A 16,865-nucleotide genomic window follows, 5' to 3' on the forward strand; every position below is an offset into this window, starting at 1 on the left:
AAATACATCTCCTAGTTTTTATGTACTATTACTTCTCTACTAGTCCTTGGTCCAAAATTTTCTCCATTGTACGTACCAAAGTGGGGGAGAAAAGGAATGGAAATTAGGCCACAAAATGCCCTAGATCCTAAGTGGGGGAGCGGTGGATTTAATATTGTGTGTTCTCCCAAGCATGCTACTCCATGTGTTCTGGGATCCACAGGCTTTCAGGGGACATATTAGCATTGAGTCCAGAGGATTCCACTCTCAATGGACTCTGCTTTATACTACAGGGTGGAGTGAGAGGCCAGCTAACTAAATGCAGGGCAAGGCCCTTCAGAGGGGTGATCTGGGCTGTTCTCTGAGTTTGTGGCCCTTGTCCCTCTCCTCCTACCTGATGGGAATTTTGGATGTGAGCTCCCAACTCTTCGAGTTTGGATAAAGCATTACCTTCCCTGGATTTGTTGCAGGAAAAGTAGCAATGTAGGAGAACCCAGGTATACCCCTAGTGCTGGGGAACTCTGCTAGCTGTGCTGGTGGTTAGGGGATAATAGGGAGTCTGTAATATTGACAGAAGCACTAAATTCTAATGACATTTTGTTAGGAAGCAACGTACTGCAGCAAGTAGGGTCTGCACCCTCTACCCACCACACCTGCTCTGAAACAAGAGGTCAAATTTGACCCTTCATATCTTTGTATCGGTATCCTCTGGGTTTTTAACACCCCCCGTTGTTGGTAATTTGATCTTGGTGGCTCTTTTTCCTCTGGCACCCTCAGCAATCTCCATAGGGTTGGAAAACCTTTTCCTTGAATTGTATTGAATACCGGGAGGTAGAGCCAGCTAACTCTGCAAAGTTTCTGTCCTGTAAATGTACAGGTTAGCAAACAAAAAACTTACTAGCTGGGGTGCCAAAAAAGTCAGCTGGGTGTGCCAGGGCCAGTTAAAGTACAGAGGAGTGCTCAGGAAGAACAGCTAAGTACTTGTATTCCAAAAATCTGCTTGGTGTGGTGGCCAGGAGAAAAAGAGCTGTCCAGAGAGGACGTTGAGGGGCCAAATTAATCCCTCGTGTGTAACTTCAACGGGGGATGCATTTGACTCAAGACGTTCCGGAGCTCATGAAAGATACTTGTGGGATTGACAGACAAAGGTAAAAGAAAAGTGCAGAGCCTGTAAAACCTACCCTAAACAGGCTCCCCCAAAGCAAACTGCCAAAATGCAGTGACCAGTGCCTCCAGCTTGGATTTGCATATGTGGAGACAGCTGAAGACCCATGTTCCCCATGTACCCTTCACTGTGATTTCCTGTCCAGTTAATGCATGAAGCTATCTTAATTTTCTTGCTGTTCTGACCTAACCTTTGTAGCACTAGGCAGGTAAATTGCCCACTCTGTGGGCAGGAAGTTATAAAAGTATCATGAAGAAGGACACAGGTGCTGTGATCTTTGTGTTTGGCATTCGTTGATATTATCCAAGTAGGAGTGCCTTTTACTAACTTTCCTCTTTCAGCTGTCAGGGGAATGGTTTCAAACTCCTGCCGCATGATTCGGCTACTTGCTGCATTAATAATGAGGGAGTGCAGCTGTTTGATACTGTAATGAACTGGCTAGTGCATATCCCTCAAAGCCTGCTAGTGGATGGGATCACAACTGCTCATCTGTGTGTCATGGGCACTATACTGTTAAGAGCTAAGGAGATTCTCCTTTATCTCAAGTCCTGGAGCAGGAAGATAAGGGTTTTTTCCCCATTGTCATCATGAAGTTCCCAATGGCCATGGTGTGCAACACTGATAACCATACAACTCTTGGGTGACCACAGGTTTGTTACAATACATAGGATTTTTATAGGGCCCTCAGTCTGAGTCAGAAACATTCATGGATTTAGCCTCACAGTGGCCCCATAAGGAAAATATTACGATGCCATTTTGCAGATAGGAACCAAGGCTCAGAGAGTTGAAAGAGTTTGCTCAAGTTCCTGAAGGATTTATTTGGGCAGAGCTTAAAGTAGATCCCAGTTCTTTGATCTCACTACAAGAGTTCACTCCCTCCTTCTTGTCTATGACCATCTATATTTGCATTTGAGTGGGGAAGGAACTGAAGTAGTCAATGGGGGAAGTACAATGCTGGGATTTTCTAACCTGAGCAGGGGAAATAGCCACTGGGTTTCCCTTAATTTTATTGGCAGCTCTGAAAATCTGAGGCCCATTGTCTGCTTTCTTCAGTCTCATGTTCTGAGCTATTTCCACTTAGACCAATATATACTGGGAGGATGTGACTGGCCATGCTGCATAGGAATGTTCAGTCACGGAACGTTTGCAATGCCTGGGAAGCATAGCAGCCCCATGGAGCATGCTCAGTCAGTCTCTCATCCAGTTCATACCATAGAATATTTGATAGTGAGAAAGAGCTTGGGTGAGCCAATCAATTCCTCAGAGAGCCCTTTTGAGAGGTAAATTGCAGCCCTAGCTCTTCGTACCAGCTCTTATCTCTGTGCACTTCAGAGTGTCGAAACTCATGGCGGGAAAGGCCTCACATATAATGTTCATCTATCAGGGGAGCTCACACGTTCATGGTGACTGCATCTCCCCTGGGACAAATACTCCTGTTTGCGTCTGACTTACCAGGCCAACCGACCAAGGTGATCCCCTCCCGCCCCCTTACTGCCTAGCTGACTGGCACAAATCAAGTGAGCTGTCCAGTTTCTTATAGTTGTGGCAGCTATTCATTAGCAGACATGAAAAGAGAGACTTGGCTAAGTCTTGGTTGAAAATTTGGGCCACTCAATGGAAAAGGATTGTCATACAGGGAGTTTGGATCTGCAGTGCCTTTCTGGGCCAGCTGTCACCATGCACTAGCTTGTCACATATGGTTGGAGCAGGGGCGGCTCATCAGCCCAGCAAGTGAGGCACAGCCTAACCAAGGATTCCCAGAAGTTACAAAATACATTTTACATAGTTTTTTTTTTTTTAATTTAACAGATAAATATATGCAGATTTGAGGACCAATTGTGATTTGATTTAAATGTCACAACTCTCACTTTCCGGTAGCAGAATACAACGTTAGAAAGTATGAAGAGTGTAGTGTTGCGTGAGGCTCAAATCTTGGTATAGCTAGTGCCTCGCAAAGCTGCCTTGTCACTATGGCAGCTCACCATGCCTAGGAGTCCCTTTATAAGGGCGTTGCTGTGGTTACCACTGTTTGATGAGGCCACTGCAGGATTGTAGCAGTTAGGCCCCATCCCTGCCCTCTGCAGCCCAGGCTTGTGCCCTCTGGCTCCCTCCCCATGGGGTGGGGCCACATGTATGTGCCTGAGGAACCAACACGGGTGGTTCCAGCTTCCAGGTCCACCTGCTGCTGCTTCACTGTAAATAAGGCAAGCTGTTCATAGCTATTAAATAATACATCGTGCAGCCGTGGAAATAACTATTTTTTTGTGATTTGTGCTTCCCTGGTCAAGGGTCACCATCCATCACTGGGCTGGAGATTTTTGTTTAAGGTGCGAAACTACAAAGTTGCTACACCATCCTTCACCCTCTTAGACATCTCCTAGGATAAAGAGAGTAGCTTCAGTTGACCGAAAGAGACCTCAAAGTTCTGCTGTTTGTTTAAGCCTTTATACCCCATCCCTTTGTGTCCGGAGGGTGTTTGCACCAAACACCATATTCAAACTCAATAGTGTTTCCATGCAGGGTCATGGCCTGTGTACCTAAGAGCAGGCACCTCCAGCCCTTTAGTGTTTGTTTAATAACATCTTAAATCTCATTCATAAATAGTCATTGTTGCTCATATTGTGAGCATCACACTTTGACTTTCTGTTTGTAACACAGTGATTTTTAGTCTTTGAAGGTAGTTATGCAGGCTTCCACAAAAGCAAGACAAAAGTATCAGATTTTTAGTCTGGTGTTTTGTTTATAAAAGTATAAAAGTATTTATTGTGTTTCTGTCCTCTTTCCAGTATTAAAGAAACTACCATAAGGAAACAGAGTTTCACTGTCGATTGTATTTTAAAAAATGGTGTGCAGAAGTGTCACCCAATATGGGTCCAGCTTCTGCCACCCTTGCTCTGCAGATAATCCTATTGAAATGAATGGGACAACTCAAGAAGTAAAGGTTTACTCACTGTGAGTACGAACGGCAACAGCTGGTCCATAATTGTTCTCCTGCTGCCTATGTATATAAGTTACCCTGCTGCCTACAAAGGTTTTATTAAAATATGCATTTCCTGATGGAAGGGATGGTAATCTTGGTCTTAACTAGTTATGGACAGGCACTACTGAATAGTCACCAGTTGGCTGGGCCAGACAGCTATAAAATTGGAGAGAGAGTAGATTACAGCGTGTTCCAGTGAGTAAAATACTGATTGGGTGAGTTTTAAACAGGAAACACAGAAGCCTACAGTATTAGAACATCTAAATGTGATGTACCTGCAGCTGTATTCCCTTGGGCTGTGATCTCAATTAATCCACAATTTAAGCAGGAATAGGGTGGGTCTGTAACTGAATGGGAGACCATCTAGGATAATGCACTTGCTGCAGAAAATGTTTTTGGTGATTCAGTGAATGGCACTCTTCCCTCTCGACCAGAACTGAACCAGTGCCCTGGCTAGGCAGGTGGAAGCAGCTGAGTTGTAAAACCAGGTTCCTGTCCCCTTGCAATCACGCATGATACTGTAGCACATTTAGTAAGAGCAGAGGTTTTTTTTAAGCCCAGTGTCTTTCCTGAATTCCCTCATAAATAATTATATTCAGCCCACCTAAATTCCCCTGCTTGTTCATCTGGGTGTGGTATTCTTCACCTCCTGTCCTTAATTTTTAAATCAGCTGCTGTGATCCATCCTCGCCACATTTCAGTGGGGTTGAAGTGATTTCTACCTCACAGGAAAGGTTTTTTTGGGGTGGGGTGCGGTGCGGTGGGAATAACGTTTGTAAAGGAGCCCTGGAGATCCTCCATATGGAAGGCGAAAAGTATTAGTATTATCAGCAGGTTTCCATTTTGGAAATATATTAAAAAAAATCCCATGTTAGGCTGGGTTTTAAATAAATTTAAAAAACCCTCTAAGAATATCTGACTTTCACATGCAGAGTGTTTTGGATACTGTGTGAGGTTTTGGATACTTTGTTGAGAAAAAAATTTTTTTTTTCTCCTGCTGATAATAGCTCATCTTAATTAATTAGCCTCTTACTCCACTTTTTCATGTTCTCTGTATGTATATATATATCTTCTTACTATATGTTCCATTCTATGCATCCGATGAAGTGGGCTGTAGCCCACGAAAGCTTATGTTCAAATAAATTTGTTAGTCTCTAAGGTGCCACAGTTACTCCTGTTCTTTTTGTGGATACAGACTAACACGGCTGCTGCTCTGAAACCGGTGTTGAGAATACTTTGTGAGGCTTTGTAAAGTCTCAGTGAGCTCAGTCGGCTGGAGTCAGGGTTCCTACATGACTTCTGGCCAGCATCAGTAAAATATTTGTAAATATAGTGTATTTTTAGTGCATCACTTGTTTGGGGGTTGTTTTTTTTTTTTTCTTTGTTTGATTTTTAGACGATTACAAGGCTCTCTCAAGGATGAAAAGAAGAAAAAGTTTGTGACTGGTGAATGGTTTAATGAAGTGAAGGCAAAACGTTTTCAAGAGGAATTAGAGGGGCCAGACCTGCTTCGAGCATCCATTAGAAAGAAAAAGGAGAAACCGGAAAGTAAGTACATTACTGCGCATCACTGTGCAATCTGCTGGTAACCAGAAAAAGGTGAGCCCCAGACACTGCATGGTGTGATTCCTAGGTGCCATGCCTTTGGGGTACTAGCCTTTGTATACTTGACATTTACATTCCAACAGGGGTTTTGTGAACTGTTTTCAGTACTAGGAAATACAACGATCTGCATTAGGGCTTACAGGTGAGATTTACGCTGCTGCAGAGATCAAGAGCACTTGATCCCTGTTTTGGGGAAGTAGCTAGGACTAAATGGTCCATAGTACCTGACTTGGATCCTCAGCACTGGGCTGCTGTTAATCATAAAAACGCAGCCTCAATAAACTGGGTCCAAAGGCCCCACAGGAAATCCATTTAGAAATGGCTTAGTTAGTGTGCCTTCTCCAGACACAGCTAGTGGGGACCAGAGGCAGGTGGCTTGTGCTGAAGACCTTCTGTTTTACCACAACCTGAAAATGTGCTTTACTGTTTCTGGTGTGATTTCACTTTGACTGAGTAGTGAGAATGGGAATAATGTACTGTATTCTGTTTGTTAGATAGACCGAGGAAACCCAAGATTAGTGGCATGGTTTCTCCACATCTCCCCACCTCACCATCCCTGCTTATTAAATTATAGATTTTTGTAAGGTATTTATTCCTCTAGTGGCATTTATGGGTCCCAGCTGAGATCAGGGCACCATAACACAATGCATATCAAGAGACAGTCCCTGCCCTGAAGAGTTTACAGTCTAAATCTACAGTTATGTATGCAGTAAATGTAATGTCAGTGTGAGTTAGGACCAGCTTATCCTCTCCACTTCCCCAAGTAGAGGGGACAGAGTCCTGGTGCTTCTCGGCTCAGTAGAGATGAGTGCTTCCTCCTTGGCATCATTCCTCTCTTTCCCTCAACCCTGAAGACACTCTGGTGCCCGGCAGGGCTCAGATGTGTGAGGGGTGGGCTGGAAGTGATGGCTGCTCTTCATGGCATTGTTCCCTCCCACTTCAGTCCCGTGGGACTCTACAGAGCACAGTAAGTCAGCACTGTGGCCATCACTATTACCTTGCTAAGGTTCCTCCTCCAGTTTGTGAACCATCCCTCAGAGGGATTTGTGGGGTTCAGATGGGAGGGAGCTGGAAGGGAGTTGCCTCAGGGCTTCCATATGGATGGCTGCCTCCTTCCTCGTGCTCTCTGCCACTTCTGCTGGAGGGAGAATCCTTGCCCCTCTAACAAGAGAATGACAAGGCAACTTTGCAGGTCTAGTCACTTACAAGGGAACAACAAAGTATGCTGAGGCAGTGCTGAAAATGTCTGACTAGCACCAAGGCAAGGGTGTGTCTGGGACCATGCACTAATTCCAAGATGCACTGTAGTTCATATGACACGCATGTATAACTTCATCATTGTATATGGAACAGAACAAATCTCCTATGACTGCTAAGGGCAGTGAAGAGAATAGTGTGGCCCTTTGTGAGATGGGTAGGGCTGTGCATTGAGTCCAAATATAACCAGCCTGCATTTGGCACTTTTTACTGAACACTTGTGGGAAAATAATACTGGGGATGATTCACATCCAGTTCTGATGAATATGAGCCAAGTAAGACTAGGCAGAAACGCTGTGGGACTGTATGCCAGTCTTGTGCAATCTGCAAATTTAATTATTTTGCTAGGGTGGGAAATCACAGATATACAGACATGCCTGATTAATTATTGGCTCCAGCAGATTCCAGGAAGCCATGGTCCTGATGGCAATCTTTGATTAGAGCTGTCAAGGTCTTCAGTGATATACTTGTGCTTTGCTCTTTTGCAGAACCCAGGTTGTCACCTTCCAATTTTTCGAAATTATCTATAGTGTTGCTCCATCTGACTTCATATCCACCTACTCTCCATACTGGGCTCCTTATGCATTTCCTTCTTGATACACTCCAGGAGAGGGGGTTGCTCTTTCCTTTGCACTATTCCAACATCCCTAGCACCAAGGATGTTTGGACCCCAAAGGAAAAGTGCCATAGACTACATATGTCTTGTATTTTTCCAAGTCGAGGTTCTCTCGTCTCACTTCATAACAATGCTCAGAGCTTTACAACAGGATTCAGAGCCCTAGACTCATGGAAGCATTGCACTAATCTTGTTAAATGAACACCTACCTCTTCCAATCAGACTTAAGAACTGACGGCAGGGTGAGCAGTTCTGATCTCCAGAGGCAAAGGATAAAGGTTGGCAAGACAGCAATTGAATGCCCTTATCTCACCGATTTCAGACTCCACAAAGGTTGTGTCTTTGCTTGTGTGTTTTGAGCAGTGTGATCAATATTTGTTTAAACAGGACATTGCAAATGCTGCTAAACTTTCATATTGTGTATTATTGTGGTTAGACTTTGCCCTTTCTTCCTTCTCCCATTTTCTTTCTTCCCCTTCCTCCTTGTTTCTCTTTCTAATCTGCGACTGATTTCAAATCACTGGAGCAGCATATGACTTTATTATTTCCAAATAGAATTTCTCCTATTAACCTTCCCACTGCCATTCTATAGGTTATGGGTCAGGCACTGGAGCCATTATTTCTACTAAAGGCTTCTTTTAGTAGTAGCCAGATGCTAAATTCCCCTCTCAGATTACTGTGTATTAATGTATTAGCCAATTGCTCTCAGCTGTAAGTGGCAAACAGTGATCTCACCAACACTGGTGTGATCCCGTTGTCGATGAAGTTACACCAGAATAACTCTGGTGTCATTGAGAGCAGAACCTGGCCCGTGCAAGTAAGTAGGACTAGACTTTCTCAGAATGGGACATACCCTACGGCTTATGTGGAGTCTGAAATCAGTGAGATAAGGGCATTCAATTGCTGTCTTGCCAACCTTTATTCTTCTCTCTGGAGATCAGAATTGTTCACCCTGCTGTCAGTTCTTAAGTCTGATTGGAAGAGGTAGGTGTTCATTTAACAAGATTAGTGCAATGCTTCTATGAGTCTAGGGCTCTGAATTCTGATTTAAAGCTCTGAGCATTGTTTATTAAGAGAGAACCTCTACTTGGAAAGGTCCTACCCAGCTGGACACTGAAGTCCCTTCTATCCTTAGCTGCTACCAAAGACTTTTTAAAGTCTAAAAAATTCCTAACAGCCCTACTACAAGCAGAGTTTGGACTCCAAAGGAAAAGTGCCAGAGACTCTCAGTATTACTGTTCGACATGGAAGATGCTCTGATACTGTGGTGATTGGCAGCAGCATAAAGCCCTAAAGGAGACAGACTATATATAGCTATATATATTATAGCTTGGCATTTAGTGAATTTCCCAGGTCCTGGAGATAACAACTAGTTTTTAAATCCTGGGAGGAATGTGATGGTAAGTGTGTGCCTACAGTCAGCTGTTTTAGCTTATTCTCAGACTAGGGAATTTCATTAATTTATTGATAATTTCTTTGTTCTTTATCCTGTGACAATCAATATATGACAAACAAACAAAACACCTACTTGAGCAGCCAGTTCTTTTCCCTGCCAATGCAGGATGGTTCCCTATAGTACAATTTCATCTTGTGTCAAATGCAGGTCTGTATTTTAACACAATAAGGAAAGGATAGCTGATGTAACAGTTGAAGCATTAGAGCCATATGATTAAGCCATACCTATGTATTTTTCTTTTAAAGAAATAGCTAGGCAAGCTAAACTGGTTGAACAACTGTTAATTCAGGGTGCAACTTGCCTCTCACTGTATCTGTTCTTAAAGTTACCAAGGCCACTTTACTGGCTTTCATGGGTTATAATACCCTAACAACCTGTTTGTAATTAAAAAAAAACAATTATGACTGTTGATTTGAGGGAGAAATCTAGATGGTCGGTATGAGAATACATGAAGACCTCAGAGTCCTCAGCTGGCAACAGTGCGAATATAATGCGATGGGTTTCATTGTGAGTTGCAAAATGAATGCAACTGTAGTTGTCGAGGCCTCTCATGGCTTGAATAGGCCAAGTATAAATGTGAGAGGTTTTTGTGTTTGCCCCCTCTCCTTCTGGTTCCAGAACAGTAACCTGTTTGTGTCTTGCTATCTCACGTGCAAGAATTTTAGGGTGGAGGAGGAGGAAGCTCTTGCTTCTGCCCATCGGCCTGGTTTTACATACACTGCTTGTCATTTGCCAGTTCTCAGCATGTGCCCAGCCAACAGGAGACTTCTTACCACGTCACAGCTCTGTGGCTTTTCTTGGTACATTTAAATGCTACTACTTGTGCCGTTCTCTGAAAAAAGATTATGTAAAAATGGAGAGACACGTTGGGTGAGGCTACACGGCACTGCATGTGTAAAAATGGCACATTCTTACCTACAGGGAGCAGGCCACTGAATGTGGGTTATATCTGCTCACGCCATTCCTGTAAGAATGGCAGAACCACATCCTCTCTAGGAAAGTTCTGGTTTGCACATCACCAACAGAACTGTTGTTTAAATTCCAATTGCGGGGGCCATATTCTGCCCTCATTTACACCTGTGCAACCCAGATGAAGACAACAGAGTTACATAGATGCAGGTGAGGATAGAATTTGGCCTGCAGAATCTTTGACATGTGATAATGCACAGATTTTTCAGATCTTAGGAATGTAGGTGTTGCCATATTGGCTTGGATAGTCATCTGCCTGGTCCAGTAATTGGTCTGACAGTGAACAGCACCAAATGCTTCCAAGGAAGGTGCAATAATCCCAGTGGATGCAGTAAGCAGCTGTATCATAACCTGTCCATAGAGAGTTTTTCTGCTGTTTGACCCATGTCTTTGCAAACCAATAGCTGAACAGCCAGGGATACCACATTTTGTAATGTGGTATATCGGGCCTTTGAACAGGAACCCTTGCATGGTCTGTTTCATACAATATAATCTAAAGAGTGCTGGCAGGTTTAGTAACAGGTACATTGTCTCTGTGCAATAGACCTTGCTGGCTGGTGAATAAATATATTAAGATACCAAGTAGCTTCTATTGCTCAGAACAAGTTGACTTTTTCATCCCTGTTTGAGAGTTTAACCCTTTTTGTTGTACAGTAGATATATTTGACAGTTGAGTTTCTAAGGCAGCTTTTGTACCCTGACATGTTGCTTTAAATGTTACTGTCTTCTCTTGTTTTTTTTCCTGTCGGTTGGTTCAGTAAAACTCAGAAGACACAGTTTAGCCCTGTGCCAGTACAAACAATAGGGATCTCCTTTTATTAACTCGATTGGCCGCCTCCTCTGTTTGCCAAGAACAGATGACTTTGAGTCAAAACAGGAAATAGCTGAATTCAAATCCTGGAATGGATTAACTTTATTGACCACCACTGCAGTGTCCTGTTAAGGTTTATAGCTGGTTTGACTGCTTCTGTCATTAGTAGAGTTGTTAGCCAGGTCTGTTTACGCTGACAAATCACAGGGGACTGGGACATGCTTTTGACAATGCTGCTTTTGAAAGGGGTGTGTGTGTGTGTGTGTGTCCACCCCCATTGAAACCGGCAGATCTTTTGAGCGAGAGTGTGGGAGTGGAGAGTGGGAGTGGAGAGCCGGCCAGCCTGCCTCTCTATCAATTACCCTGAGTTAATTTCACGGTTTAGCTCTGGTATGAATCATTTAACAAGTGTTTGCTTGCACCAAAATAAAACATAGCGGCTGTCACAGTTTTAATTAAATGTCATTTCCCAATCCCCTCTGTTATATAATAGATGAACCTAATGAACACATCCGGCAGAGCCTGGAAGGCAGAGCAGCTTCACTGCCATCAGACGCAACCAGTCCTCTCTTCCCTGAACTCACTCCTGACTTGGGAGCCGAGAGGTAACTGACAAAGGACAACAGTTTCAGTGCTGCATATTGGCTGCACAGACTTTCCATTATTGTTCATGAAAATTAAACGTAACAAGCAAGATCCCGGTTCTTTAACTGAACTTTTGGTTACTAAGGGATATCTTTAACAATTCTTTGAAAAGTATTTTGATATAACCTCCCTTAATAAATGTCTGGTAATGTGTTTATTCCATCAAGGCTTTTCCTGCATGATTTGATAGGGGGCCAGCAAAAAGGCAGCAATAGCCAATCTCAGAATATTATTGATAACTTTTCAGATAAATGGTGGTTTTATATTTGTTTAACTTTTTTCAGCTGAGCATCATTAACAAAAGAAGCTGTTTTGGGAACATTGCTCATTTCTTGGCAGTTCCTTGCCACCCCTTTTAACAATTCAGTATGCCTCATCGAAGCTTGATTGGGCAAAAATGCTCCATCAAAGTACAAGCAAAGTGGTGACTGCCTTTAGTATTAATAAACTCTGGATAAACATTAAAATATTTGCATTTCTGTTTGGTGCTCCCATCTCATTTGCATTTCGGTCAGCAAAATAAGAAATCATTCTCAGAAACAGGAAGGCAATGAATTGTTAAACATGTGGTACAACGATGCAGCCATGCTCAATTCAGTTTATCAGGGGGATTGTTTAATAAAGGACACAGTCTAAAAGCATTTCCTTGCAGAAGGATGTTCTCTGTGTACTTTCTTTGCCAGTACAGGAGTTCTTTAAATTTCATTTGGGCCAAATCCTCAGGGTTTTACTCTGTTTTTCCTGGTCCTCATTTGGGCAAAAGTCCCCTGGGAGTCAAACCTGAACACTGGAATTGCTGTATTGGATCTGACTAGCAGTCAGGAAGTTCACTGTGCTGTCTTTGATGTTGGCCAGAACTGTCCAAGAAAGGGGCAAGCAATCACATAGCCTGGTCATGGGGAAGCTTCTTCCTAACCTGCAGGCAGTTAGCAATTGACTTATTCCTTGAAGCATTTGTATTCCATAGGATTTGTTTTTATCCTGTCCAATATAATTGTGGCTGTTCCCATTGTCTGTATAAATGTCTAAACCCCACTAAGCTTTTGGACTGAAATGAGGAAGAGCTGGGGGCCCAATCATAGCCAGTGCCTCCCAGAACCAGGTCTAGAAGGGCCTCCCTCTCCTGTGCAGAAAAGGTCATCTGCCTCTCTGGCAGCATTATGTCTGGAGAGCCATGTCTGAGCAGCAGATTGCACTGGCTGGGCTGGGAAGGAGTGGGCATTGAGGGGTGGGAGGAAATACACATTGATGCATCCATTTAAGATGAGGTTTCAGGAAAGTTTTCAGCTAGGAAAGGCACGGCAGAGTGACTCCATTGAAGTCTCAGTGCCAGGTGGTAGGGAGGGACGGAGGGCTAGCTGACAAAGACCAGTGCAGTGGCATTAGGCCTTCTCACAGATGGCTCTGGTCTCCTGCGACTCCTTAGGACACAGCTAGGAAATATGAGGGTCTTAGGAGATGGACCCACCATCTGTTCTGCATCAGTGCCAATCCTACCCCTCCGATGGAACATATCGGGAAGGAGATTCCACTGGAGGAATCTCCATAATTTTTTATTCCCTCAGGTTTTCCTGCAGAAGGGGAAAATCTGAGCCCATGGAAACCTGGGGATTTGTCCCTCTATTTTTATTGAGAAACATCTCTAGAGGCCCTATTGACTGGAATGGGAGAGTTGTCAGTATAACCCAGAGTCGAGGGTCAGGCACCATGCACCAAGTCATTCCAAATGCTTATGAAGGAAATAAATGAAGCCACTGATTCTGGATAATCTGAGCAGAGAGGTGTCAGCATAAGCAGACACACTATGAAAGTAACAAAAGTAGCTCAACAGAACTGAGCAGGCGTGAAAGAAAGTTAGGTGACCCTGAAAAATCTCCCCACAAAATGTGCCTTCACATTAGGTGTTGGAATCTACATCTTTGCTAAGGCATTTCTCATCTTCTGCAGATCCAGTACAACTGCTTTGGATTCTTCAGAGGAACATAAAACCTGGCCAAAGCCAAAACCAAGACATGTCATACTGCCACCCTCATCAAATGAGGTAGTGTACACGCAACCTATATATTTTGCTTGATTATCCTTGGGGTCGGTACGTAGCCTATGCCAATTGCTACTGGCTTAGTGAGAGACCTGAAGGGCTCCGAAGGCTGCGTGGTGTTTATGCTGAGATACAAGACAATGTCTTTCCAGTTTTTATAGTGTTTAAGGCCAGAAGGGACCACCCAATCATCTAGTCTGACCTTGTATCACAAATTACTAAGCCGCACCCAGCTTTCCCTGTATTGAGCCCAATAACCTAGACTAGACTAAAGTATTAAAGCCCTCTGGAGACTAAACGATTATGTGCCATAAGCAGAGAACAGGATGTACTAAGGTGCACCAATGCCTGACCCCTCTACAATGGCAGAAAATTGATCTGGTGAGAGAGACCCAGATGTTTCGCCAGTTCATATACACTGATGGGGTTTATTTTCCCTGCAGAGATGGAGTGTAAATGATGTCTCGCCAGGAGAGAGCAACGCTGGAGTAAGTACAACAGACAACTGGCAGCTGTCTGAAAAAGGTAGGGTTTTTTGTTGTTTATTCAGCAATATGACTTTTATTATGCAGCATAGAAGGCATCTAGGTACAAAGCATTGTTTGGTATGTATGATGAAGGGCAGTTCTTACCTCAGCACCTAGGAAAGGGTTTCCTGAAACTCACAAACATTAACCCTCTAGCACATTATGTCAAAGACAGGAAGCAGGGAGAGAAACCCTATGACTAAATCTTCTTTTGGATCCCCCAATGTGTCATATGTTGTCTGTTTGGCTTGTAAACTCCTCAGGGTAAGGACCGGTCTTCTGTCTCTTGAACAGCACTAAGCACACTGTTAGGGCATCACAAATAGTGCATATGAATAATATGTAAATAGGGTCAAAGCTGTGATAGCAGTGCTGCTTACCTTGCCTCACGGGGACAAACTAGAGCTGGGTGGGTTTTTGAATATTTTTGTTTTTGAAACTTCAAAATTTGAGGGCAGGGGAAAGGGGGGGGAAGGAATGCTGGGCACTTCTCCAAAATTTTCTCCCTTTCTTTTTAATCAGCTGTAGCACAAACCTTCTGGTGAGGTTTTGTTCGAGCTCTTGGAATAGGCTGTGAATGTTTGTTTTTGTAGGTCATGATGTACCTCCATTGCCTGCCAAGCTCTCAGAAGAGGATATGGTTCAGTCCAGTTATTCTTCTGGGGTGGAGGTTCCTGATGTGCTCAGTGGCACCCCAGCAATGCAGAAAGCTCCCCCCATAGACACTAATATTGCCAGCAAGATACCAGTCAAGAGGAAAGCAAGCAAAGGCCCGTTCAGGTCAGAGACTCTTGTGAATCCCACAGAGCAGACTGAGGGCAGTCACGCAAAGAGAGAGTCACTTAAAAGCTCAAAATCTCTGTCTGGAGAGGAAGACAACAATCTGGTTCTGAAGCAAGGAGCCAACTATACCATCTTTTCCATGAGCCATAAAGATGAGGAAATCGGCCTAGATCATGAACATTTCAAGAACCTGAGGAACTTTTGGGAGAAAGGTGCTGATACCATAGTAGCAGGTAATGTTTCAGAGGAGTCCTTTGAAAAGCCCAGCGTGGTAGAGTCAAATGGGAGACCGTTCATATTGAGTCGCTCTCTCTCTGTACAGTCTAATCAAAGCCAAAATGGTGAAGAAAAGTCCAATGTCTCCATGAAAACCAGAATTCCCTACAAAAGAACAGTAACCTTCTCTTCTAGTGAAGATGAACCGTGCTACATAGCCCATTCAAGGAAGGTCTCGGCCTCTTCTATGGCCAGATCTACGTATGGCAAGAGCAAAGGGGCTGTGGTTGCTAGAAATAATTCATTGACTGAAAGTAATGGGAGGCAGGAGGAGGAGAGAAAGGTACAACGCTGCTTGAGGAGATCCAAACTGCCTGTGCGAGTGCCTTCAATCAAAATAGAATCGCCCACGAAAGAGGGGCCCAGCAGCACATTTGAACCAGAAACGCCTGCCGATGAGTATGTCATGCCTGAAGAAAGCAGGCGCAAAGTGGACTCATTGGCGAGTAGGATTCAGATATTAATAGAACCTGTACATTCAGACAGTGATAGTGATAGGGATAAAAGGTCTGATTTGGGCATTCAAGAAAACATGGAAACTAATGGAGAGCTGCCTGAGGCTAAGACACGTGAGCCTGCAGAAAACCTAATGTCCAAGGAACCAGCCACGGAGAGAGAAGCGATTCAAGGAACTGACTCAGCTGTATTCTCAGGTATTGAGAACTCCAACTACATCCCCAATGAACAAGTAGTTTTTTTCCTACTTCCCTGCATATTCTCTTCCTGAAGGCCCTTTTTCCCTCCCCCTTTACTTCCTGCATAAAGTTTTTGTGCTTATGAAATGTGCCAGGATAACAGCTTTGGAGACTCACAAGTCCTCTGTTTGGCCACAGGTTTGTTGTAGAATGGACAATAGTACTGAACAATTCCCTCACATCACCCCACCAATGGACCTAATCTCTGACTTGGAGTCACCTAATCTGTGGATGAGGACAGTTCAGTCTGTCTGCTCACTCCACTCCCTCTCTCTCTCTGGAGGCTGCCATTAGAGAGCTTTTACCCAGAGATTTCATGTTAATTCGGTACCCAGCGGGATGCATGTCCTTGTGTAAGGCCTTTGGGTTTATTACAGGAAACTTTTGTTCTTCCCATTGAAGTGTTGCTAGAAATATCAGACACCAGGCGCCTAATTTAATGCGGTGGTTATTTGGAGTTTTTGCTTTGGTGATATGGAGACCTCTCCATCAGGAATTGGATTGAGGCCACCAAAGAGTGTTCAGATGCTAATGACTTTTGGGCATTTCTCAGGCCTCCAAGATTTTATCCACAATTAAACTTGTGCACAAAATTGCAGCCACAACTAATTGCACTGCCATTCTTCATCTCTCTGGATTTTTATACCCTGCTCCTCCTCATGGTAATGTTGCTTTGCTATACCTAACTGCCTGAGGTGTGAGTTTGCCCCCCAGCAGCACCCATTGAGGCATGTAAGGAAAATGAATTGTGCCAGCGTGTAATGGAAGGTGGAAAAACAATACTTGAGCTGTTTTTCTTAAAACGTGGGCTGGCTTCCTATGGACAGAAGTGGAAGGCTCCCTAGCCACCTTCTACTTTTATCATGGCCTAGAACAGTACCAAGTTAGGATCTAGTTAAAAACATTTTCTTTAAACTTCACCTACCCTTATTTGCAAGTATTGTTGCTACGTCATGGCTTAGTCCCTATTTCTCCCAACATAGAAATACCAAATTGCACTTTCAGTTAATAGAAGTGTTCTATGTAGGTACCAGGCAATTTTTCAAAGATATATTTAAATTTC

At 43.6% G+C, this 16,865-nt stretch overlaps 1 protein-coding gene across 1 annotated transcript in view; it reads left to right on the forward strand.

Moving 5' to 3' along the window:
• The window catches only part of LOC144269991 (synaptotagmin-like protein 2), a 39,714-nt gene that overhangs the window by 2,037 nt on the left and 20,812 nt on the right, over window positions 1-16,865 (forward strand). Inside the window, exons 2-6 of the mRNA XM_077826137.1 lie at window positions 5,521-5,672; window positions 11,332-11,443; window positions 13,431-13,524; window positions 13,965-14,046; window positions 14,642-15,760. Of these exons, the coding sequence (XP_077682263.1) occupies window positions 5,521-5,672; window positions 11,332-11,443; window positions 13,431-13,524; window positions 13,965-14,046; window positions 14,642-15,760 (1,559 nt within the window). The remainder of the gene's footprint in view (window positions 1-5,520; window positions 5,673-11,331; window positions 11,444-13,430; window positions 13,525-13,964; window positions 14,047-14,641; window positions 15,761-16,865) is intronic.

This window comes from Eretmochelys imbricata, chromosome 9 (assembly GCF_965152235.1).
Source record: "Eretmochelys imbricata isolate rEreImb1 chromosome 9, rEreImb1.hap1, whole genome shotgun sequence".
NCBI classification, from domain to species: domain Eukaryota; kingdom Metazoa; phylum Chordata; order Testudines; family Cheloniidae; genus Eretmochelys; species Eretmochelys imbricata.